This window comes from Lissotriton helveticus, chromosome 4_1 (genome assembly GCF_964261635.1).
Source record: "Lissotriton helveticus chromosome 4_1, aLisHel1.1, whole genome shotgun sequence".
Classification (NCBI taxonomy): Eukaryota; Metazoa; Chordata; class Amphibia; order Caudata; family Salamandridae; genus Lissotriton; species Lissotriton helveticus.
This window is the reverse complement of record NC_136063.1, coordinates 1,818,005,389-1,818,032,274: the sequence shown is the minus strand read 5'-3', so window position 1 is coordinate 1,818,032,274 and position 26,886 is coordinate 1,818,005,389. Positions and strand designations below refer to the sequence as shown.

The following is a 26,886-nucleotide window of genomic DNA, read 5'->3' as shown; positions in this document are numbered from 1 at the left end:
TACGAAGTGGTGAGGGGAGGTAAAATAAACAAGAATAAAGAAGAAAAAGAAAACTTAGCTGCTCTAACGGACGCCGCCTCGCTCCCGATCCTTGCGTCCTTGGCAGGAGGCTGCTGCACACTGCGCAGACTCCCAGCTCCCAATACTTATTCCCAGCATGTGAGGTGCGCCGGGATTGGTCTGAGCGCCTCGATTCGTTGCTCAGACATGGAGTGGGAGCCTGTGTTGGTTTCAGGGCCGGACTGGGACCCGAAATCGGCCCTGGCAAAGTGCTCAGCCGGCCCCCCTACTACCCTGGGGGTGCGACCGCACTCTTTGCCAGGGCCGGTTTTCGGCCGATTTTGTTACAGGGCCGTTTTTGCAGCTATGCTGCAAAAACGGCCCTGTAACAAAAACGGCCCCCTGGGGCCCAAAACCGGCCCCCACCCATGCGGCCGACCGGAGGATTGCCCGGTGCCTGCAACGGCCAGTCCGGGCCTGGTTGGTTTCTCCATCCAGCTGTAAAATTCAGCTGGGTGGCGAAAGGCTAAGTGCACATTACGGTTTGGCCAGCCCCAGATGGCCAGCCAAACCGTCATGAACACTTGGCAGTGCCCATCACTGCCCCATCCACCCTGGTGCTGCAGCTGCAGCATAAGACTGGGAGGCCACGCCCTCCCTTGCAGCCTGTAGGGCTAAAAATAACAAGATAATAAAAATGTTTTAGTACCGTTTTAATTTTTCCGTTTGCCTCTGCTAGCTTTCAGCAGAGGGGGGGGGCAACACTCCTCTGCCATAATGGACGAGCCGCCACTGACATAGTTGCATCTCAACTAATATGTTACACATCTGGACCAATGTTCATGCACAGGGTTAGGGTGTGAACCACAATTTTATGCATATGAACCCATTCATTTTGAGGGCAAACCAATAAATATGCCTACAAACTGATACATTAAGTTACACACATAACAGGATTTACTGTGCATACACAAATATATTAAATAGGCACAGCAGTGCTTTGTTGATTTCAACCGGTATTTTGGACTGTAAACTGATTTTGGGCCATATCAAGAAGGGCGTTAATGGTGCAGCGTAGCACCCAGCTGAGAGTCTCTTTTATGCACGTGCATGACCTAAAGTGGATTCATTTAACCCAATATTTGTCTGAGTTAGTAATTTATTTTCAGATAGTACAACTCAAAAACTTTGATTAATGTTTTCAAGACTGGACTTGGCTTACTTATCAAGTCCACGAGTACGTCAGGGGTACTTCAAGAGTAATTCACACCTACTCATAGCAAAGCATTTGTTAATCAGGCTCTTTGTCTCTACATTTTACCCTCCAGTTTAAGCATAACCTTACTTTTATGATAGAATGATTTCATAGAGATGCATTTGTGGGGTGTTGTACCAGTAAGTGGGACTGAGAGATGATGTTTAAAAAATGTGGATATGTTTTTGCTCCCATTGCTTGTGTCTTTTTGAAGAGTAGTAAGTAGGTTTGACTGATGATATGAAGTGCTAGAAGGATAATTGGAAGATTTAAAGATGTATTGGATTATCCTAAGGTTAACTTTTGCAACATGTCTCTCTTGTTTACTGCTCAGGGGTTTGCTGTCAGATAGTCCGAGGGTATATATTGTTTAGTTTGTCGACACTGGTTTTGAAAATGTGAATGGTGGTGAACAGGTGACTAATTCTTTCATGAGTTAGTCAGAGAACAAGTCTTTTAAGGGCTGAATCTGTTGTTTACCTAGCTCTTATGGATAGTCAGTATGTGGTGAAGCGTGAAAAGGATAGTGCAATGGCTCTTCACACCAGTATTAGTGGGATGAGGCAATTGACATTTGTGCAGTAATTGTGTTTGCTGACGTATTTTATGTTAAAATTTTTTACTAGATTAGTGAGTGCAGATACAATGTTTTCTTGGCCAGGTTGCCTTTGAGGTGACTGTCCCTGAGGTAGATGTTAGTTTGAATGACGAATGTATTCGTGATGAGGCTAGTGATTTTATAGGTGAAGGTGTTGCTGTGTTCTGAAGAAATATAGGTCATGTTCGAGATGATCGCTTGGAAGGTGATCTGGAAATGGGGCAGGGAAGGGGATCCTTGGAGAGGAAAGTAGATGATATGGAACGTTCTCAGCCAAAGTGTTCTGTGGATAACTGTAAGTCCTACTCCATGTTTGTGTTTTAATGAAGATGGTAAATGAAGGATACTTTGGGGACAAGGACACTGAGGAGGTGTTAGCCCTGTTTCCATGATAAAGAGCACATCAAAGCTGTGAATAGCAACGGTTTGCTTCTTGTAAGATGGGCAGCAATTGTGCGGTTTGGTTTAGCACTAATGAGCATAATGTGTAACAGTGTAATAATTCTTCTGGTGGCTTATGTGTGGTAACGAGGGGCAGGTTGAAGAGGTTGGTGTGGTTAGGATGGCATGCATAACTGAGATGCTTGATGTGCTTGCGGAACAATTCTAGGGCTTGGGTTCGGTACCCCCTGGACTTGAGAACATAGGGACTTAACCGGCACATTCTTATCAGGGGTTTTGGCCTATAGCCTTTTCTAACCAGATTAAGCAGATGTTACCATATTCTTTGTGTTCTCCTTACTTCAGACAGTCTGCAAAGAAGATCATAGGATAAGGCAGAATAAAGGATGTGTCAGAGGTAATGATGATGACTAATTACATTTCTCTGTGCTCTAGTTGGCTGGTGTGGTGATAATGAGAGAGTAAGGCCACTTTGCCTCAACTGTGCTAGCTCTTAATTGCTATGCTTTCATTGCGTTTGACGTTTAGATCATGGAAAAATGTCAATCTTACATGTACCAGTACATGAGTTCAAATGGTATGTTACTCATTCACTTATGCATTTTTTTCACAGGTACAATTGAACTTCATTGGACATAGAGTGTAAGGGGGAGCAAAGGAAAACAGACAAGGCTTACACTAGGAAATGGGAGAAGGACATAAACCCAGATACATCACAATCCTATAGATAAAGCACATTAACGTATTTCTGGTCAAGTCTATTACTTGGGAAGGAAATATATGTTTATTTACAAGCAGGCAACCCGGACAGCAAGAGTAGGGATATACACAAAGAAACCAGAAGGTCCCAGATGCATTGGCTGGTGGTTCGAATTTGGCGCAATGTTTACCTATTCCTTTTGTTTATTAACTGATGCTAATAGGGAAGTGGTGCCAGAAAAGAAGATGCAATCTATCTAGTTGGTTACCATATGTCTAGCCTCTCCCAAAATTATAGCAAACACATAAATGTACATTTTACACAAACCAGTAATTTCAGGAAGATGTAAACTATACAGCACGTATCTATACTGTAATCTAGAAACGTTATTTATTTGTAGTTTGTAATGATCTCAATACAGAATTTCTTACCGGGGGCAATGAGGTACAATTCCTTATCATCCCTTCTTCAGAACGATGTTTATTTGGAATTCCCATGGCACATTCTAGAAACAAAAAAAGATACAAAGTAAAACTAAAACCAAATAGAAATTGAATCTTGAAACCTTTATAAACGTTTTCAAAATATTTATTTTGCATTGTATTACTTTTTGCAGGCATATCCTGAGAAAACATTTGTTTCAACTGAACTGGGGCTATTTTCAGCATGTTATTATATCACAGACTGCTAAATGTGGTTAAAAGTTATTACAGAATCGAGGCTGTCTTCTCTTCAGAAGCAAGAAGGATGCTGCAAACACTAATATATAAAATTCTAAGTTAGGTCTGTTCCTGTCCTCACGTTGCAACTGTATCGGTAAGAAGGATCCCTCATCCATAGTCCTCACCATTATGTTATGCAATCTCCATGATACGAGTAATAACTAATAAGACCTTACTTTGGAAGTGCTAGAATAAGGAAGAATGAAACAGAAAAATGAAACTTTTTATAAGAAATCTTAATAGTTCCTCCTCAACATCTTCCTCGTCCAATCCTATACAAGAGTCATCTTGGTGCTATGTGCGCTCATCCGACAAAATAAGCCAGAATGCATGATTCAAGCAAGAAATGTTTGCAGGTTTCCAAGAGGTCCTCCTCCCTTTGATAGGAATCACCATGCAGCAATGTGGATGTCCAATAAGTGATCATACAACACGCACCCTACAGACAATGCTTTCGTTTTTAAGCCTTTCTATGTATAGGAAAGCAAATTTCTATCTCTGTTAAATGAAGCAAGCATAAGTCAAGATAGGATTTGCCAAGGATGGAAATCAAGTTTAAGAAACTGTTACTCCACTGAGGAGGACAGACCTAGACAGATGTTTGGATGAGTTCTCACTTAATTCCTGTGAAATGAAGAACTATTTTAAGGATGAGACCTCGGTCATGTCTGAGAAGATCCAGAAATAGGTGAAGGGGCTGATACATGATAACTGGCAAAATAATTGCGAAGAACCAAGAAAGGCTTTTGGAGTTGAAAGGCAAAGCCTTCTGTCTGTTTTCTAACTAGTCTTCCGCTTGGACATCAGACTCCTTGGGTAAATTAGGACAGCCCTCCTCCAAAACCTACTTAGATGGAAATAATGCTCTGTGAGAAGTCACAGTCTTGCAACAAAAAAGTAGTCCCCTTGTAGTAGGCCAAAAAAGAGGACCGCTGTGTATTTTATGCTACATACATAAAATAAACATCTGAATCTCGAGTCATCCATGATGCTGGAACCCCTGCCAATATGTTGAAAGGAGGCATTTCTGACAATATATTAAAAAAACAAGTCACTGACAGAATGCTGAAAAAGCTACCCATTCACTTGCCACTCTATCTGACTTAATAGTAAAAAAACAATGTATCAAGCTGAAAATGATAACAGAGACTTTCTCATACTCGATTCTGGACAAGGTCCAAGAGGCCAGAGAAAACTGGAAGCACACAAGAGAAGTGTACACCATATGAAGCCAGCAATAGAAGAGAGAAAGCAAGCCATTCTCCATCCATGCAAAGAGTCCTAAGTCTTTAATTCCTGAAAGTCCTAAAAAATGCCAGAATTCTTTTGCAAGAATGAACATTCTTGGGAAAATGCAAACTCTGTTAGAATTAGCAACCAGTTCTTTGTTCATTTACCTACCAAGTCCTGCTTACAAAAAAGATATTCCATCCCGTCTACAGAGCTGTCTTGAGCCACCACTTACAGAATGGTTTGGAAACATATCCTGGTGGCCCCATTGTCGTTTGCATTACCACTGCTTGGCCCCTCACCCTTCACACCACCTTTACCGGTCATGGTGGATTGTTGGTAAATCACTTCAGTGTAAATGCATGAGGGTTTACTCCAGGGAAGATTTGACACACCGTGGGGCCTAGCTTGACCAGATCACAGGAGAAAGAAGGCATAGGGACACTCTTGAACTAGTACTGAAGTAAACCACTGTAGCTTTCTTCTTAGAGGAAGGACACTAGTCTGTGGAGTTGATAAATGTGGAGACAGATTCCCAAAGGTTTAGTATACAAAATGGACCCAGGAGAAGCCTCTTCATGGCCTCACAAACATTGATGCCATTTTTGCATGCTACACTCTATGCAGTGCTCAAGTAGGAGACAATTTTCTTGAAGCACCTGTTGAGGCCTGGATTGCTACTGCAGAGCTGTCCACTTAAGAACATCTATAGTGAAGATGATCAGGACTTTCACACCAATGCCAGAGACCATGTCAGGCACTCACCTGCTGAATGTTTTACAAGTTGGAGACATCTTGGGATGTCAGTGCTCTGCAGATCTTCTATTTGTCAGGTTTTTGTCTCCAATTAGCAGCATTTGTCATCCAAAAGTCAAAGTACAGGGGTGTCACAATCCTTTTTTTGTGCACAATAAAGACCCAGAAAAATAGACATCCTTTGCATGCTCACCATTTCTTATGGATTAGAATGTGATCTGAATGAGTAGTATGAAAATGTTTTTTTTTTCCAGGAAGTAGTTCACTGTACCACCTCTAAAGCAATGCTCTTGTTTTCAAATCAGGCACCAAAGTGTTAAAATGCCAACTGAAACCAATGGGGGTGAAGATAAACCCACCCAATAACATTTGTGGATCAGGAATACTGTCACTCAGTTGTCATTCCATATGTTCCAAAAGAGCTGAAAGAGGCGAAGACTACCCTCAATTGGGATCACCTGAAACATTGCCAAGAATACCAACACAGTGTGGTTCCAACTCTCTCTTCTGAAAAAAAAGTGAATTTTCAAAAGGTGTCAGAACGACAATTCCAGCCTTGTCCTCTCCCATGAAAATGTAGGCAGCACCATGAAAATCCGCATCCCAGAGACCACAGTTGTGCCCCTGAAAGGAATCCTCCATGCAGCTCAACAAGGTTCGTTCTTGCACTAAATGATCTACATGTTCTTCCCCTGCAAGTCCAGATCATCTTAAAGATCAGCTGCATTACATTACATTTCAAATCCCTTTACGTTAATAACCCCAGTTGGGCTTTTAATAAATATTAAGACAGTCCTTGAATTATATTTGTAACCTGAAAAAACAGATTTAATATGTAATATTGCCACAGAGTGTATTTCTATGGGCCATCCAGTCTTTGAACAGTGAAAATACCATATGGGTGCCAGTCACTGTAAGAACAAGTTAAAGTTAAATTTATGCTTGTCCTACTTTAACATACCATGCACCCTGCCTCGTGAACCTCAAGGCCTAAATAGGGGTGACGTATGAATTGTTAAAAGGAAGTTTTTTTCCTTTAAAAAGAGTTAATTTTGACAGGCCAAGATGCAGGGTTGAGCTGCCCCTGCCATACTGCAGTGGCAGGCATGGAGTCATGTTTGCCTGGTCACACTAGTGGATGCCACAGTAACTCTATAATTCATAGGAACCTTTATAACTTTTTATGCCAATATACTATTGAGGTGAAACAGTCTTTACAACAAGGTTTTTACCAAGTTGTAGTACTCATTTTTTTTACCACATATGCTTTTAAAACGCAAATGTTTTTACAACGTATGCTTTTACCACTCATTTTAGGTAAGTTCGGAGGTGTGGGGGTCTCCCCCCACAAATACTTGGTTATATAAATAAATATATACATAAACAATGCGTGGTAAAGGCATGTGTTGTAAACGCATATGTGATCTAAAAAAAAGCGGGGTAAAAAATATGTGGTAAAGGCATGTAGAGTACTTCCCTGCGTTGTTCAGTCATACAACCCTATGGACTTATACGGAAGTTAAAAATGCCAATTAGGTGTTAGCCAATTTGACATGTTTCAGGGGTCATGTCACATGCATTTTCGGCCTGGTTAGTAGTGTCCCAGAGCACAGAGTAAAAAAAACTAACAGCAACAGTCCACAAAAATGGGGGTGACCACACAGAAAGAGGCACTTTCTCAAAGTTCCCATCATGTGTTGACATACATTATAAACTTCTCTGCTGCCAATGAGAGACTGCCTCCTTTGGTGAATTGTACTGCCCTTATCTCATTGTCTTATCGTTGCTTTCAAACCACCAAGGATAAGATATTCCATAGATTTCTAAAGAAAGGTATGTCTGCATGGTTACTATTTATTGAAAGAGATTAGATACTTCTATCTGTGCTGCATTCTACAGCACACATAGAAGTAATACATTGCCATTATTGATTGTTTAAGTGCAGGAAGGGTACCTATACAGCTATTTGCAGTGCCAGCACTGGGGAGAATACAGAGTGTGCCGTAATGTTGTAAATACTACGCATCCCTGCATTTTGCAAATGACGGAATGTGACGCTGCCAAATTTGGTGCAGCTCAGCGGTCCCAGATTTCCTTGTAAATATGCCCCTAAATTTGCTGTGCACACTTTTTAGGTCTATAAGGAAAACTAAGCAATGAGTCAAAAAACAAAACATGCTAATAAATATCACCAAAAATTTACTTATTTGCTGTAAATTTTGAAACCCGTTACTGGAGTGACCCTTTAAAGTTGTCTTATTTGCTGCAATGCTTGTAAGCAAGCATCTGAATTAAATTAATTCGAATAGAAAAATGTCCAACATGGTGAATCAAGAGTCATTCATATAATAATGGATAAATATCACAGCAACTTAAATCAGCATATGGTTTAAATATATGTTTGTAAATAAAGTGTTCTAGAGATTTATTTAAGCTCTATCCTTTTTAAAATACAAAGGTATACATTATAAGTGCTCTTTAATTTTTTTTATTAACCAGCTATTGATCCGGGACAAGAAATAAAAGGATTTATTTAATTGTGTATTATATTGTGCAAGTATTTTACATTAGGATATTCTACCACAAGAAAGTAAATTGATGTTGTGGTTAGTAGCCTGTGAATCACGTAAAGTACATAGAAATTAAATTGCAGTTTGCCTACAATGCTCAACAGTTTCTAGTATTATTTTGACTTTTATGCGCAATTTACTGTGCTGCAATGACATTGTGGAACTGAGAAATGTGGTTCTAATTGAGACAATTTTGCATTGAGTGACCGCACGCCCGAGCTTGTTAGTTGTGGATGTGTATTTAATGGGGACTATCGTGCACGTGCAGCTCGAGAAAGCATTCCAAAAGCTTTCAGTGTCGGTGATGAGACTTATAAACAATATCAATGAAACACAATCGGTAGCACAATGTGAGCCAGAGATTTGTGGTTGGGGAGATCATTTACGAGAAAGATGTGTTTTTTTTGTTTTAAGAAATTATATAAGACAAAGCATTGGTGGAGATGTGTCGGGTTGAGTATTTGTCCCGAAACTCGCACATGTAGTGCTGGTACATCTTGTACCTGCTCTAGGGTACATATGCTTAGGGAGTACAAGAGCGGGTGGAAAAGAGACTAGGACTGAAGGCAATAAAGAGAACAGACATGCTCCTGACCGGCTACATCTCATAGGCTTATTGCTCTATCTCTCCAGATTTTCTTCTCTGTGGGTTACCAACTGAACTCTAGCTCCCATCTCCTGAAGTCATGGCCCTGAATTGCTGGATTGCTGGATTTATTCGATCCCATGTCGCACTCCAACCTATTTTATTTGTTCCCATAAATTTTTAACTTTCATTCTAGACCACATGCTCAACTATCACTCACTGGTCCTGATGAAGATCTCATAGTAACCCTGACGTCGAAACACCATTAGAATCAGACGAGATATAACCTCTATTCACCTCCGTAATAAATATTTCTTGGACTCTACTAGACTCATTTGTCTTGTTCACCCTTTCTGTACATTGTGATCAACATTAGAGTACATCAATTGATTTATTGGTTTGATTTCATGTTATTGAGACATAATATTTAGTAAGTGTTTGTTTCTTTCGTTTTTCTGTGCAACTACATTCACTTGTATATCTTTGAACAAGTGTTTATGGATATAGTTTATAGTGGATAAATTATGCATCTGGTGATTGAAAAACTATAAGTGTTGAAATAAGTCTGCAGCGAACCTTTGTCTTTCTGATACCAGCATTACCCCTGGTTCCTACATAGTATAACATGCATTCCATTGTAACTTCTTATTGTTTTGGACCCACTCTGTCGTGTCTTGTGATCAATAACGACAGACAATTATTGTATATCACAAGGAGCTTTATTCTTAGCTTCCTATCAGTTCCCTGTCCCTACTCTAACTGTCCCTTTCCTGCCACTGCTCCTCCTCTTCCTCCAACCCCTAGAATCCTCCCATCCCAACTACTAGAACGTGTACATCATCACATCTCCCTCCTTGTTAACAAAGAACTTTAAACATTTTCAATCCATCTCTTCAACTAGTCTCTTTGGCTTAAGTATGTCTCGTCATGATCTGAGACGCCTTCCAATGTCTGTAGGCACATCTTCTTGTGCCCTGTCAAGTCTTAGGGTTGGACTCGGGTGACTCAGTCCTTCAACATCTGGTTGGGCTGGAGTCCCATCAAGTGTCTCTCTCATGCTCGGGGTACATTTCTAAAAATGAGACACGTTTCTGGTAATTCTTCTTTGCTCCGACTCAGCAGTGATCATGGTGCGTTTTTGTTGAGTGATGATCAATGGCTCTTCCTTGAACCGACAATCCGTCTTCTTGGTCTGCTCTTGTTTAACCACTACACAGTCTCCTGTCTGGAGGGAGGGAGACTTGGCGCGCCGTCTGGTGTCAGCATATGCTTTCATCCTGCTTTTCACTGCTCTGTCAGCTCCTGCTGTCTCTCGATGGGTGCGTGTTGGGTGCACCGGAGTTAGAGCTACTTCCAACGTCGGGATCCTAGTCCTGATGGGTCGCCCTAGCATGAGGGTAGCAGGACATTTTCCAGTGGTGGCGTGAGGAGTAGTCCGATACGCTCTGAGCACTTCGTTCAGAGCTGTTTGCAAATCTTTCTTTTCCAACGTGGCCTGTTGAAAAGTCTTTTTCAGGCTGGCCATGAACCTCTCAATGGTACCATTCGCTTATGGCCACAACGGTGTAACCTTCCTATGCCGAAAGTTTAAATGCTTTGCCAATTCCCTGAAATCATGACTATTGAAAGGAGGACCATTGTCTGTCTTGAGTTCCTTTGGAACACCCCATGCGGCAAATACTTCGTCTAGCACAGCAATCGTGCTGGAGGCGTTGGTTGAAGACACGAATTGAGCTATCGGGAATCTCGAGTATTCATCCATGATAGCCAACACGTAACGACCTGACTGGAGTGGTCCGTAGAAGTCCATGGCAAGTTCCTGCCATACCCCTTTGGGCAATGGAGTCATCTGAAGAGGAGCTGGAGGCACTCCTGACTTCACCAGTTGACATTGGGGACAATCCTTCAGAGTGAGCTCAACCATTTGATCAAGTTGCGGGAACCAGACTCTTTACCTTAAAGCTCTTTTTGTGGCAACAACTCCCCGGTGACCTTCGTGTGCGAGGTTGACCACTCCTTGACGTAGTTGCCTCGGGATGACAATCCGATGGTCCCTTAGCAGGAGCCCCTCTGACGTAGCTGACAACTCGCCACTGACGTGTCGGAAGGCTTGTATTTCCTGACGTACTTGTGGGTCACTTGTTTCATCCTCACTATCATTTCTCCAGCGATGTGTGCGCAGCCGGCGCACTACCTTCTGAAGGATATTGTCCTGCACCGTGGCGTCCTTGATCGCTTCTAATGGGACTGCCGGTGGTCGGGCTACATCTACCACAAAGTGGATATATTCCTCAGCAATTGACGGAGGTCAGTCATGGGATGCTTGAGGGTGCCTGGACATGTAGTCCGCCGGATTCTCACCTTTCCCGGGTTTGTGAATGATGGTGAACGTGTATTCCTGCAGTCGCAGACCCCACCGTTCAATGCGGGGTGGCATCTTGGCTTTGGGATTACCGAAAATGGTGACAAGGGCCTGGTGATCCGTGATCATGGTGAAGTGTTTGCCGAAGATGAACACATGGAAATGCTTACACACCCACACGACTGCTAGGCTCTCTTTCTCGGGCTGAGAGTAGGCCTTCTCGGTGTTGGAAAGGCTGCGACTGGCGTATGCCACAATGTGACGCTGCTCGTTGTCACTGTCATATTGAGCCAGGATGGCACCCAAGCCCACTGGACTGGCATCCACCGTGATCTCTGTCTTCCTTTTGGTGTTGAAATAGGCCAGATTGTTCGCCGATCCCACTGCTTGCTTGATTTCCTGGAAAGCCCGCTCACACTGAGGGCTCCACACGAACGGTTGTTCTTGCTTCGTAAGGGCACGAAGGGGGTGACTGATTATTGCATAGTCTTTGATGTATCTAGAGCAATAGCTGGCCATTCCCAGGAATGATCTGACATCGCTGACATCTTGAGGGCTCTTGGTGGTGTTGAGTGCAGTTACTTTCTCGGGGTCAGGCTTCATTCCAGCCCCGGAGAACACGTGACCAAAGAACTTGAGAGTGGACTGATGGAATTCACACTTGTTCTTGTTCAAAGTTAAATTCGCTTCCAGGAGAGCATGGCATACTCGATCCAGGGCTTTGTCATGTTCTTGGGTGTCGGATCCATATACCAATATGTCATCGCTGTAGTTTAGGGAATTCGGGTTTTGCCTGATGGTTTGGCGTATCACCTCTTGGAATATTTCAGCTGCGGAAGAGATGCCGAAGCTCAGTTTTTTGTACCGAAACAGGCCCAGATGGGTGGCAAATGTAGTAATGTATCTTGATTTTTCGTGCAGCTCCAACTGATGATATCCCTTGTTGAGATCTAGCTTTGAGAATACTCTGGCACCATTCAGTGCCGCTATCATGTCACTCAGGTGAGGCCCCGGATGCCGCTCTCGTTCTATGGCTGTGTTGGGCAGCCTCATGTCCACACACAACCGAACTTTCTCCGGGGTACCCTTCTTGGGAACAATTACAACTGGTGACACCCAGGGTGTGGGACCGTCCGTTTTTTCGATAATGTCCGCTTGAAGTAGTTCCTGAATTTCGTCCTCTACTGCCTGCTGAAGGTGAAAAGGTACCCGCCTTGGGTGCTGAGCAATAGGGCGCACTTGGTCATTTATGTGTAGACGAATTAGACACTTGTTCATCTTGCCGAGCCCGCTGAACAATTTAGGAAATTTCCGAACAATGTCTGGATTGTCATGTGCCCGGTATAGGATTTCAACCAGTCTGAGTCTCTCTGCCGTGGGCAAACTGAGGAGGCAGTCAGCCTCCGGTCCCTCAATAACATGGATGTAAGCCGGTACTGCTGTGGACTCGTGTTTGAGCGTCGTTGCAAACTTGGCCAGACAGGGAAGTGGTTTCTTTGCCATCCAGGTAAACACCCTAACATGTGCGGGACTCAGTATAGGTGGTGGTCTCATCTTGTTGTATTCTGTCACGGGCATGTAATTTAACGATGCCCCACTATCAAGTACAAATTTGGTGGCATGAGTTCCCACTTTGATGTCCAGCGGAGGATACTTTTTTAGCTGGTCCGGGTCAGCCACCATACATATGTACTCATCCGTGAAGGTTTTCTCTTGAGAGGTCGACCTCGATTCCGTTGACGGTGACCTTCTGATCCATTGAGACCTGTGTGATTCCTTGCTGGAATGGGACGAGCCAGAAGACGACAGTGCTCTGTCTTGCACGGCTTTTGCGTGGTGTCGCTTTTCTTCTAGTCGAGATCTGGTTGTCTCACTTCTTCTCTCCATGCTGTATACTCCACACATGACTTCAAAATGATTCTTGCGCCCACAATTCCGGCATTGCTGTCCCATTGCTGGACAGGTGTCTGTGTGCGGGAAGTCATACCCACATCGGTAGCATTTTCGTGGACGTTCTGGCTTCTTGGTGTGACTCGATCTCTTTTCTCTCCTTCTCGATTCATAGCGTCGATGGCTTTGATGTGTGTGTCTGGACGCTGGGCGTGACCTTCTCTGAGGATCACCTGATCTTCTCTGAGTGCTGGAGCTTTGCGTCCAATAAGCTTGTTCTTTTTTTTCGCTGCGCCCTGTCTCCATGGTTTTTGCATGCTCCTCTGCCTGGTCGTATACCCTGGTCATTTCCTCAATCTCATCAAGGTTATGGCTCTTTCTTAGCAATCGCCTTCTGAGTGTCTCTGAATGACAGCCTTCAATGACTCTCAGTCGGATAGCATCTTCCGTTGAAAATGAGTCAAAATTGCAGTACTGCGACAGTCGGCGCAGTCGTGATATGAAGGTGCTCATCATTTCCTCTTTCTCTTGACGTGCCTGATGAAACACTTACCTCTCGTAATCCACGTTTCTTTTGTGCACAAACTTTCTGTTGAGTGCATCATGCACTTTGTCATAAGTGCCTTTGTCATCTGTCGGTAGTTCTTTAATCACCTTTCCAATCTCCTTGCCAACGAGATTGCGGAGTGCAATTCGTTTCTCTCTGTCTCCTGTGACTTTCGACCCTTCTAAGTAATCTTCGAAATCCTCCAGCCACTCCTGCCATCGAGGGCCCATACTACAACCCGCCACCAGGGTCAGCGATTCCGGGGGACGCAGGTGTGAGACGATGGGCACAACGGGAGCAGCCACCGCTGCCCCACCTCCGTTCCGATGTGGCGAGGTTGACATGGTTGTGCTGAAGTGTCAGCGACGCACCCGTATTCTGGCTAGTGTTCACTTTCACAATGTCCAATGCTTGCTTTGTGTTCATCACTGTTTGCACTTGTTTTTACCAATGCTTGTTTTGCGGCTATCAATGCTTGTTTCTGCAGTTGTCACTCTTTCTTGTTTTGTACTCATCAATGCTTGTCCATGCACTCATCAGTGCTTGTTTTGTATTTATCAATGCTTGTTTTTTTGCCTTTTCAATGCTTGTTTTTGCCTTTTCAATGCTTGTTTCAGCCTCACACTTGGAATGCCTGACTTCAAGATGGCCGCTCATGCATTGCACAGGGATGTCCTTCACGACTGCCTGACTCTAAGATGGCCGCCACACAGAAGTTCTCATCACCCACGAGGTTTGATTTTCATTCATTCCTCAGCTCACTCGGTCTCAATGGACACTCACCGAGGATCTCTCTCTGGACACCAGGACTCGCGCAGCCCAGCTCCCACTTCCAGGCCACTTTCACCATCAAGGTAGGCTCGGGGTGAGCTCCCGATTTCTTCTGTTGCCTGCGTGCCGTTTCTCACTCATCGGGGGTGAGCTCCGGTTTCGTCGATAACGGCGCTTTCCTTCTGGCGCCTCCACAGGGGTCCCCGCACCTCTCCAGATGCTCCTCACGCTTCGGGGCGATTCAGGAGGACTGGGGTGGGCTCCCAGTTTCTTCTTTCAATGCACACAGCTCTTGGCACACTCACGATGCACTCCCGATTTTTGGCGCGAAGCAGCGCTCACCGTGATTTTCATTGGGCGCTCAACCACGCTGGTCGGACAGGGCAATCGCTGAATCGCGGAGCTGATTAATTACCGCTGGCCTAAGGCTGTGGGCGGCGGCTTCGTGGGGGCACACGCGTCGCGATGGCGACCACGTCCTTGGTGCTGCCCGGGACAGAATATTCTTCTTTTTCAACGTGGGGATGGCAGGTCACCTCATCCCACCCTCGTCGCCAGTTGTCGTGTCTTGTGATCAATAACGACAGACAATTATTGTATATCACAAGGAACTTTATTCTTAGCTTCCTATCAGTTCCCTGTCCCTACTCTAACTGCCCCTTTCCAGCCACTGCTCCTCCTCTTCCTCCAACCCATAGACTCCTCCCATCCTAACTACTAGAACGTGTACATCATCACACACTCCACCACCTTCTACCATGTCCCTGTGGTTCTGATTACATTCCTGAATATAATTCCTGCAGCTGCAAAAAGCATGTTGCTGATGAGTTTATGTCAGAATCCCTGCCACATTTCGCTGGTGACAGGGTAATTCTTTTTTTACACAAGAAAGAGAGACAACAAACACAACTGAGAATAGAAAAACACTTAGAATAAATCAAAACTCGTAGATTCTCGTCACTGTGGTAGATTCTTCATCTTTATTTAAATTTCGCCTTACAAAGGTTTCCTCTTGGCTGCATTGTAAGTCCACCGAATCTCCACACAATCATAAAGCCCAGAAACATTTTTTAAGCTAATCAAAGTAAGAGTAAATCAGCATTGTCAATTGTAGATATGTTTCAGTCAGAACGTTACATTATGGCAATCTTAGTCATCTCAGAGTTCAACACTGTACAGCGATCCCACGGTGGATTCTCACAAGCACTCATTAAATGTAGTAGAAAAAACAGGGTCATTTCTACAATTGTCAGCAGCTGCATACAACAAGCAGCACCTTGAATCAAGGCACCCTGGAACATCAGATAGCCATGTGCGGCTTCAACATGGTGCTGTCCCACAATCTTCTACGGTGGTACATCTTTTCCAGGTGCTTCTCTGTTGCCAAACACTTGTTGCCTAGAGTCTCTATTGCGTTAAAAAAGACAAGGGCACCCTAAAGGTATGTTTGCAGGGACCTTGGGTAGTTTACATATTTTGCAGAACAGTGGTCCCTACTTAAGAACAAAATGAGTTTCAAACAGATAATCAAAACACCTGATAAGTGTAGTGTTTATTGTCCAGCCGGACAAAAAAGCTTTAATTAAGCGTATTAATTCAATAGAACAAAAAATGTAAGAACAACAAAATAACAAGTGGGCACAGCCGTGACCCACAACATATAAGACAGAACAACAAAAGCAATGGCCAAAGGGCAAAGCTACAATGAGTCTGTGCACTTGTATTCAGTATTTACAGACATGAATTTTCAAAACCACAACTTTGCATTTTTACAATATTTCTGTATCATATTGCATAAGGTTTTGTTTCTTAAAGTCGACGACGTTTCGATGCCTTATTTAATTGTGGGCATCATCATCAGGACAGAAAAATAATCATTGTTGTCTTTTTTTATCACTAAGCCTTTCTGTGAGCATAATGACATCGAGTGTCAGAATAATTAAAGGATAGCAAGTCAGTCGTAGTGGTATCAATAAGCAGCCTAGTCAGAGAACAGCTCATCTGTGATCAAGGTCTGCCGAGGAGCATAATAGCCCGTTTAGGGAGACTGGGGGCTCTGTGGCGGGTACGTCAGTCTGGTGCTCGTGTGCTCACTGTTCTGTTCTGTTCTGTTCTGCAAAATATAGAGTCTCTATTGGCCTGGAGTAATTTGCTTCATCTCCTGGCACGGAATCAGCTAACAAAGGAGCAGGTGACCCGAGTACCAAAAGAGAGATAAAATCATCTGGGTCACCAAGCTCCAATGCCACAGCTGTGGTTGAGTCCAGGGTGGACCTAGCACTCAGGATGCCACCACCCTCTGATGTGGGTGAGACCAACAATCTGGTGCTTCAGAGGAGCCAAATGAGTAAAGAAACTAAAATGTTCTTCATTCCATAGTGAATTTTCCCAAAGCATCTGTGAAGTGGCTCTCAAAGAAGTAAACATTTAGGATAAACTGCTGCAGGAGCTTGAAAAAAGGAGAACATCTTGGTGGTAACATGAGCATCTCAGACTCCTGAATTCCAGGCTAAAGTGATGGACTGTTCCAGATACATTGAGAGTGTGTGGGGCTACATTTGTATGGACATATATTCATATGCTAACAACAGTAAGCAGGAATTGTTTTTGGTGTATCTATAAATTTCCTCATGCAGGTGTCTGTGCTGCTTTAGGCAGCTTCTGTTGAAGATATGGCCTGCCTGATCACTTTGATAATACATCCACGAAAGTGAGTAAAAAACAGCTTAACTGATGAAAGTGCCTACTTCCTGACAATGGTGCAAATCTGTACCCACACGTTTCAGTGCTAAATCAAAGCCTAGTCAACAAAAGTAATGGGTAACAGTGAAACGTTGGAAGAATACCCATCTTAGGAGTATGTTCACTCATGTGAAAAGATATTCTCTTTCAGATGCAGTGCTCTGTATGGTAACTTCACAAATTCAATACTACAATGTACTCTGTGAAGATGTACATAGTGTGAAGATCCCTTTCCATGTTGATACTGTAGTCACCATTATCACGATCACTGAGTTTGCTAAGGTTCTTCGAGACACAGAAATTCAGCCATCCACCATCGAAAGTCTATGTCTATGGCTTTCACACACCATTCACTTGCAATTAATATTTTCTTGCATTTTTAGTTCATGAAAGTCTTCATGTGGACTTTGAGATGTATGTAATTGAAGTTGCCACTGACCATTAGCAGTTGCTTGCGCTTCTATTTGAATGTCAGAAAAGGCTTGGTACAAGTAAAATATCATGTCAATAGTGACACAGTCATCTGAACACAACATCACAATGCTATTTCTTCAACTGTTTAGGGCATTGGCAAGTTGGAGAACAGAAAAACGTGGTTGAGAAATATTGAGATGTTCCCTTCAAAATACTACATTTGAGTCAGAAATCAGCAGTCTACTTAGGCAAAACATTATTAAGCCTGCTACGAAAATTGAAGATTGGAGTCACCATTTGTCGCCAAGTCCAAAGGCAAGTCCAGGTGCGAAATTAAGATCTGAATGGGTATGACAATGCCCAATTTGCCATCTAGCATGTCATACGTTTGGCTCATTAGCTCAGTGGAGCTCAATTCTAAAACTGCTACCTTATTAAAAGCTATCACTCGTTGGCGAGAGCTAGCAGAATCCTAACACTATATCAGAATTGTTACCACTAACTAATTGTTTAAACTACAATGACGGCATTTTCAACTGTAGGAAGAACTAGCAATAGTGGTTAATGTGTGCCAGTTTATGCCGGGGCTCAGCACCAGCACTTATTTCTTAACACCGGCACATTTTATGACATTCCACCACTCTCTACGGTCTCCCCAGATACAAGCTGGCTCCGCTGAAGGCTTCACTTAACGCTGCAGCAAGATTGGGATCAGGATCTAAAAGAAATAGCCACATTTCTCCGACCTTGAAAACGCTGAACTGGCTGCCATATGAGGCAAGAATACAACTAAAGGTTGCCTGCATGACCCATAAAGCACTATATAACAACACACCCAGTTACCTAGCTCTAAAGCTTGAACGATCCGGAGGATGCAGACAACTACAAAGCGCAAGTTCTTTACTTCTGAAAACACAATCCTTTCATAAAAAGAATACTGGTTGCAGAGCTTTTTCAGGGATTGCTCCAAAGATTTGGAACTCCTTATCTCCAGTGGTTCGGGGAAACTCTTCCTTTACCGCCTTCAAAAAAGAGGTACAATAGTCCTAATGAACAAATTCACGTCCTAAGACGATACGATCCTCATATCACTGGCTACCGCGTGTGGATTAAAAGAGAACATTATATGTTTGTTTATTTCTACAATACTGAGCTAAGGCTCACTAACCGTACAGATTGTAATGTGATGTTGCCCTCTGGGATTACCATGTGTTGTCCACTGGTAACCTATGTAACCTTACACCTATGTTATCTTATACTTTTTACCTCTTTTGTAAGTAATGACGAATATCAAATGTGTGTAACTACCTCATTTCTTATGTCTTTAACTATATACTGTAAAGTGCTCTGATACCCTCGTGGGTCACGTTTGCGCAATATACAACTTATTAAATAAATAAAATGGTGACAGTATTGGACCCGAATTTCAGGCAGTCTGATAGGCTGTCAATGGCAGATGGGCTTCCCTGAAACAGTATATACTGTGTTTTTTTTTGTTTTTTTTTAAAACCTCACGGCCCACAAGAACAACGAGCACTGGAAAATGCAATAGGTTTAGTCTATGTGATTAATAATAATTGTTTTGTTGTAAGTTTTAGCTTGTGGAGCAGTTGTGCAGTATAAGTTAGTGAAACTTCATAAAACTGATATGACATGTTTATTGTATTTCCACTGCTACACCTCGACCCCCAATTTATAAGTTCCTCGAGTATTTTTTTTTCAATTCCAACACTGATGCTGTTGCAGTATGAACTTTGTGCCAACATCCATTGCTCGGGCTACTTATTGTTTGCAAGCTCACCAATAAAGTGGCCATCTTCTGAGAAGAGAAAAAAAAGAGCTTCAAAGCTTCCATTGTGCTGCCTCTTGAGAGGTCAGTACTGTGAGAAAGAAAACTAGTCCGGTGACAATATAAAGTACTACATACTACATCCAATTGGAAAAATAGCCCCCGTTTTGAGTCAAAGAATGCTGACCTTTTGTTCCAGAGATAAAGTAAATAAATAACTCAATCATGTGAAGCAAATTATCCATCTTAGGCTTTCTCAAAAATTGCCACGTGTAGTTAATATTTGACAGGCTTAGGCAGGGTGGATAAAGAGAAAACTTCCATTGGTGAAAATTCACAAAAAAGCTGCATTGAACTGCATTTCGAATGGAAACAGAGCTTTACATGCAGCTGGTGAGTGAGGCTGATATAGTAAGTGCTACAAAGAATACCCATGCCAGCGGGCAGCCCAGTGAGACTCCTGTTCTTACCTGAAAACTCTGTGCGATGCTTTCTGCTGGGGCGCCCAGCAGGACACAGACTTTCAGGACGGTCAAGGGCAAGACCTCCTCCATGGTGAGGGTAGCTCTCTCCTGGCACCTTCCGCGCAGGCACACGGCCACTTCCGGCTGGCACATTGCACGGTAGAGTGAGGCATAGGAGGGCACAGATGTTGTCTTTAAGTAGCTGAGGAGCACGTGCCCATCTCACCTCAACTGCTGAAGGACTCCAGACACCCGTACCTTGTTTAGTCACTTGTTAAGAAGTGATGCCCTGAAGCGTTCAGAAAGTGGGCTGATGCAGTTCTCGAGTCCTGTTGCCTACCTGCAGCTGCCCGCCTCTACAGCAACCACCCGCGAAGGCTAACTTGTAAGAACCTAGAAAAGTACAACCATTACTGAATCTATGGCAACACATATATCCTGTCCAGCAGAGGACGATACTACCAGCTCTGCAGCACAGCCGATAAGGACAGGCAGACTGATAGCCCGGACAGTGTACTTAGTCATAATGTAATCTGTCTAGAACGCTGACCTTTGTTGGCAACAAGACAGCCACAAAGAGATTATGTAAAGAGCGGAAGACAAACAAAACAAACACAGGGCAAGCGCAAGCGCTGTGCAGCCCAAACATTAAAAAGAATCCCACAAAAGCAGATGAAGACAGTACTTGGGCTACCGGACACTGATAAGAGAAACACATGAGGAAGAATAGGAAATAGTATGCTACAACCAATAGAAACTGAGGAAAGGTAAGTAGCAAGCACAGGAACCAATGAAAAGCAAGGGCAGAATGTAAGCCCATTTTAAGATTTATATTAAATACAATAGATTTCATAAGGATTGCGCAAGTGCTTTGCAAACCTAAAGAAATGGCCCACACCCTCTCCCACCTAGCTGGCACATCTGGCATCACCATACCGCCCGAAATTCCAGTGGAACACTGCATGGTGGTGCTGTCTGTAACAGTACAACAACAGCAGTTTTAACAATTTAACATACATTTTTAAAAAGCAAAAGAAGAGAGCCCCAGCTATTCTTACAAGTTTGGGCCATGAAATAAACCAAACTGTCACTTTTGAATGTGTGTGATGATTTGTAGATAGCTTTTGTACTGGTATTTTGCAGCACTCCCAGGGAAAGTGGATAGTGTCAGCTGTGACTGTTTTTTTTTTATTTTAAATTAAGCACCCCCCAGCAGGTAAACTGGGTGAGGCCTGTTGTGACCTTGCTGACACATGGTTATTTTCAATAAGGCTAAATGACTATTCTAGTTCAGCGCTGAATGCCTGTTGCCATATCTTTTCATGTTGTGGCATACAGCACATTCCCAAAAAGATAAAAGTCATTACTTGTGCACCAGCTTGAATGGATAGTTTATCACTAAGGTCAATGTAAGCATGGCAATTTACTGTACCCGTTTAATTTAAGATTTTGCATTAACTAATATACCCTGAAGATACCTCACCAAGACAGGACAGCCTTTTGTGTGTTCTCAATACTGCCATTCTCCCTTCAATGCCATTTAAGATGCAGTGGATAAGGCTGATTCCAACTCTGCTGTGCAAACAGAATTGGGTCGTTATAGCAACCTAGTGATCTTGGCTGCTATGCTAATTCAAAATGAGTTAAATCAAGATTAACTGAGATGCATCATTGCCGATGCCAATAAGATTTTGACAGAGTGTGACACAGCATACATGTAAATAATAGAACAATGGAGAACAAATCGTTTTGGTCTGTAATATTTCCGTGTATTACTTGTTGATGGTCAATGGATCAATATCACAATCTGTGATCATATTCTCTACAAGTTTACTTTTTCTCAAGCCTTCTGCAAGCAATGCTACCTCTTGAACATCGATTGCAGAAGAAAATAAAAATTATTTAATAAAACAAGACATGCCTGTGACATTACAGAAAACTAACCTTATACTGACTAAATGTCGGATCCAACACTTGAGGGAATCCTAAATTCATCAGAGATGCAGACTAAATCAGGAGGGTGCACCTCCAATGCGGCCTCAAGTGAGTCTGCATGTTCTGGCATGTCCATAGTGACTTTGCATGTCAGCTCATCAGGATAATGAAATTATGACTTTTTCAAGAATCATTAGATAACAACTTGTAAAATTGGTGCATTGGGTCACAATAGGATCATGGATATAACATGTTGTATATCAGTGCATTCCCTATATCATTTTGTTTCTAAAATGCAAAGTTTATTTAAAATATTATTGTAAGCATTTTTTCAACGAAGGCCTACTGTAATATGAAAGACTCTCATGTGTGCCAGGATCTCATGATGCTCACCCCTACTGAACCATTACAAATGTCACAACTGCCAGGGGTTGCCATTGAGCATTTGGGTCAATCCAATCCCCACACTGCTCCGCCGTTTGGTGTTTATGGATGAATATTTCCGATTTTCTGACGTCGTTGCTATTCCCTCCACATTGGCTGATCTCATAGTTTCAGCCTACATCAAAAATGCTCTTATGATTTGGATTACTGAACTTTGTGAAATTTGACATCTGACTAATCTTTAAAGGAAGTAACTCAATAATTTTGCTAGGTGCGTGGGCTTCCATCAAAGGAAACTATTTTATATAGCGCGTTCTAGACTTGAAGATATCAGGTATCAGAGTACTTTACATGAGCACCAGTTCTGTTACAGATAGACAATTTCATTTTTGTTAGGTACAGGGAGAAGTCATTTGCCCAGAATCACAGGATGTTGAGCGTCGATGCCGAGACTCAACCCCAGTTCCCCAGCTTCGAGGTTGACAGCTCTAGCTTTAAAGCTTCATCCTGTCTAAATTGATCATAAATAACCAATTACGCATTTTAACAGTAATGTGTGAGGACAGAAGTACACAACTTCACAACAATCAACAACTGTTATGCTTAATGTGATGTAGTAAAAGTAAGTGAGTATATACACTCTATGATGTTGGGCATGGACACCATAAAGAAAACATGCACAGGGATGCAGGTTAACTGAAAGCAATATGACAAGCAGCGCTATCACCAAAATACAATTTCCCAACAACGTTGCCAATTGGTATGGGAACCCAAAATAATTGTTCTAACTATCTCGTCCCTACCCTCAGACCAATGGGATTTTTGATTACTTCATGGCAACTTTAAAGAAAGTAATACAAGTTGCCAATCTCACAAAACATACATATCTAAGGTACTTCACTAGGCAATAAGAAACTACTGTGACAGTCCACACAGTGCAACTAGGAAGTTGCCCGTAAAACTGACGTTCAGAAGGAAAATAAAAACTAACCATCCATATGGTGAGAGATCCTCACCTGCTGCACAGAAGGAGATTTGACACTAAGGAACAGAACATTTAGATGAAATCTTATGTGGATCCAAGGAGGAGAGCCAAAGCTTAAGGGTTTCTCCAAAGGGGACTGGGTACCTAGCCAAAGAAAGTAAAAGGTTCACAGAAAGTCAACTCGACTATTGAGCCAGATCCATACGTTGTTGGATAATTCTGTGGCCTATGTTCATCATTTGGAAACAGAGGCACACTTCGGATCTGAATTCTCTTAGTTCAATTGCTCAATGATAATCCCTGTCAGGTCTCTTTCGAGGGTGAAGACCCCAACTCCAAAGGATTGTCAGAAGATGTCACACCTACTTATGACTTTGCCCCTAATCTCTCAAAATATGTTTCCCTCTGAGTTCAGTCAACTCTACACCTTGACTCTTCCTCTCTCTCCAAAGTATCAAGCCACCTGCAAGACACAGCCATACCAAGGATTGAGGTAAATTCCATGCTGTTTTCTTATTTTTGAGGGGGTGTAGTGTTTGTCACCTCAGGTACATACTTTCTCTGACACATGTTCTGCAAGTGCAGTGGTGGAAGGAAAGCAGTCTGTAGGAGAATGAATGGGTTGTTGATTGGGGTGGATGTCCACCACAAGGAATTACATCACAGACATGTCAAGGTAAAACACAGATTCAATTCTTTAAATCTGGTCTCAACCCCCAAGTAGCTATGACACAAAAATGTAGGCTTAACTTAGGAAAAATGTGAAGTAATTAGCATTAACAAATCAGTTAAATAGTCAAAATAATATTAACCCACAGACAATTTCTGAAAATAGAAAAATGTAATGAGCAAACTTAATAATTGGGTTATTGGTTGAGGGGGTTGGAAACTTCACTCAGGCAATGACTACAATCCTTGTCAGGGTGAACCACAAAAGTCACTAAATTAATCTGCACTTAGCCCACTGGCAGTGTGGCACAAAAGCTGCCAGGCTTAACTTAGAGGAAATGTGAACAGTACACGAATAGTAATAACGTGAAAACGCAGCACAAGAAAAATCCCAAACCAATTTAGAAAAATGGAGTTGATTCTATAAATAAAATGCTACCAGAATAACAAAAATGCAATCAGTAGAACCAGAGATATTGAATTTTACATTTGTAAGTGAAAATAGAGCAAAGAAGCAGAAAGAGCCACTCTTACTGGACTGGGGGAAAGTCACAAGTTGAGCCTAACAGTATGCGAGCATGGGCCAGATACAGGCACTATTTTAGTACCGCTGAAAAGCTACCTTCTCAAGTCCTGGCCCAAAGAGTTCTGTTTGCGTTGGAGGAGGCTTTCGTATGACGAGTATGTTGAGCATCGCTGTCATACCTGGAGCTTCAAGTTGGCAGTCAGGGAGGGCTGTAATTGATGTTGCACAAGGTGCAGGTCTCCTGTTGCCGGTCGTTGCAGAGGGTAGTGTCATCATGAAGAGCAGGTCCCATATGAGTTTTGCATTGTAGGTCGTCACGTATGCTAGAGTTAGGCCCTGAATGGGCCTTTTTGTAGGTGTGAGGACCCCAAAACCTCAGGAGTCTCACCTTTTTCTTTAGGAGGAGCTCTTACTGATGCAAGCCAAGGGGTTTGGCTCCAAACTGGCTAGGGTGACAAAAAGCACTGCAGGCCTGGAGTCAGGTTCCTTTTGTGTGCAAGGTCCTTTGAAATGTAATCAGGGCAAGGTAAGTCTCCTCCCCAGCCATCCTGGCAGGAAGACCCTCTCCCAGCTACACCCAGGTTCCATTGTTCAGTGTTGGGGCCCAATGCATATTCTTGATGGAGGAGCCATTAACGGCCCAGGAGACTGGAAACTCCTAGAAAGGCCTCAGAAACTTTGAGCAGGAAAACGCCAACTTCCTAAAGGTACATTTTCAAAATTATAATCTGAAATCCGACTTTACCACCCAAGAGGATTTCAAATTACAATTAATTTGAGTGCAAAAAATAAATTCTATGTGTGTTCCAAATCTGAAGTTAGTAATTATTAATTGAAATAAGGCACCCCAATGGTAGCCTATGGGAAAGGTAGCCTTACAGTAGTAACAAACAACTTTTTCATTACCAGGACATATAGAACGTAAATTCACATGTCCTACTTTTTAATTACCATGCACCTTACCCTATGAACCTTTAGGACCTACCTTAGGGTTGACTTATAAGTGTTAAAAAGGAAGATTTAGGCTTGGCAAAAGATTTATTTTGCCAGGTCAAAAGGGCAATTTAAAACTGCCCTACAGGCTGAAATAGCAGGCCTGAGACATGTTTTTAAAAGGTGATTTAAGTGGCTGGCACAATGAGTGCTGCAGCCAACTAGTAGCATTTAATTTAAAGGTCCTGGGCACACGTAGGACCAATTGATATGGACCTACATCTAAATTAAATGAAAAAAACTGCACAGAGTCCTAATGCTAATAGAAACTGGTTTAGCAACAGAACTCAAAAATCTGGAGTGACCCTGCAAAAAGGGCCATGTCCAACAAGCAAAACTACACCAAAATGACAAAATTCCAAAACGGGGAACAGGAGATATGGTTTTCAAAATATTTAAGGCAAAAGGAACCAAGAAAAAGTAAAGCACCAATCAGTAGTCACTGTTCTGCGTTGGCCTGTAGCTATGCATGACTTTAGGCTGACCACGATGGAGCGCGTGGGTCTGATCCACCAAGCAGGTCACCTGGGTTAAATATTTTACCTTCTGACATACTCTCTGAAATGGAAGTCTAAATTCTCCAGAAGGACTAGGTTTGAGCCTGTATCTGACCTCTCAAAAATAAAAAGCTGTTGGGCAATGTCCTGATAAACCTGTTGGTTTTGGGAGGAAAAGCTCAGATTGGAGAAATTGAAGTTTTGCGTCTGGCAAAGTTCTCTTATCAGGCAGAAACTTTTTGTAGCTTCACGCCTTCAAGATGTCTACCTTTGGAAGTAGTTTGTTTTTTATGGAGCTCAATATCCTCCAGCGTGGCAAACCTGTATACAATGAAGCAGTCTAAAAATTGGCCACTGTTGATACAAGGACCCATTGATGCTCCAAAAGTCTTGAAGTCCAAATATTTTCCAAGACCCAACTTTTCAATTTCTGGAGCAGCTCCTCTTGGTCACTTCTATTCTAATGCCCCTAGGACGTCAGGGGCAGCACTTAGAGGTTAGCACTCCCACCAGCAGAGGCCACCTGCAGAGTCCAGTCGAGGTTGAGTTGCAATTGGCCAGCTGAGCACTTTAGGAAAAAGAGCTCCTGCAGCTTTTTGTGTCCTTGTAGCCACAAAGGAGGTCAGCCAACCTACACTTGGAGACCCCCTTCTTCGCTCTGGATACAAATGGGAGAAGGTCCAGCCCTTCAGGTCCACACAAATCTCAAACAACAGGTCTAGGTGTTTTTCTGCTTGTCCAGAAAGCATACTGATGAGCTGTAAGTAAGATGTCACTTTCTAGGACTTACTAGCCAGTGGGGGAAACTCCTGGACACTACCTAAAGAATAAGGAGAGATTTACCATGGGCAAACTTTAAGGAATTGAATTATTAATTGGGGTGAATGGTAGTCCACCACAAGTAATAAAGTCACTTACTTCCATGGCAAACTGCATGCAGGCTTAACCTAAAGAAAATATGTAAAGTGTTTAGAAGTGCCATAACATATAAAAAGTCAAAGACACACACAATAACAATCCCACTTCCATTTAGACATTAGACAAAAATTTAAGTGGAAAAATCACCAGGAAAAATAGAGAGCCTAATGTAAAACAATGG

The 26,886-nt window shown here is 42.7% G+C and overlaps 1 protein-coding gene across 3 annotated transcripts in view; it reads right to left on the bottom strand.

Moving 5' to 3' along the window:
* LOC144829368 (xaa-Pro aminopeptidase 2-like) overlaps positions 1-26,886 on the bottom strand; it is a 449,433-nt gene that overhangs the window by 352,183 nt on the left and 70,364 nt on the right. For all 3 annotated transcript variants that reach the window (XM_078688440.1, XM_078688439.1, XM_078688441.1), the window contains one exon: positions 3,387-3,460. In XM_078688440.1, the coding sequence (XP_078544566.1) occupies positions 3,387-3,460 (74 nt within the window). The remainder of the gene's footprint in view (positions 1-3,386; positions 3,461-26,886) is intronic.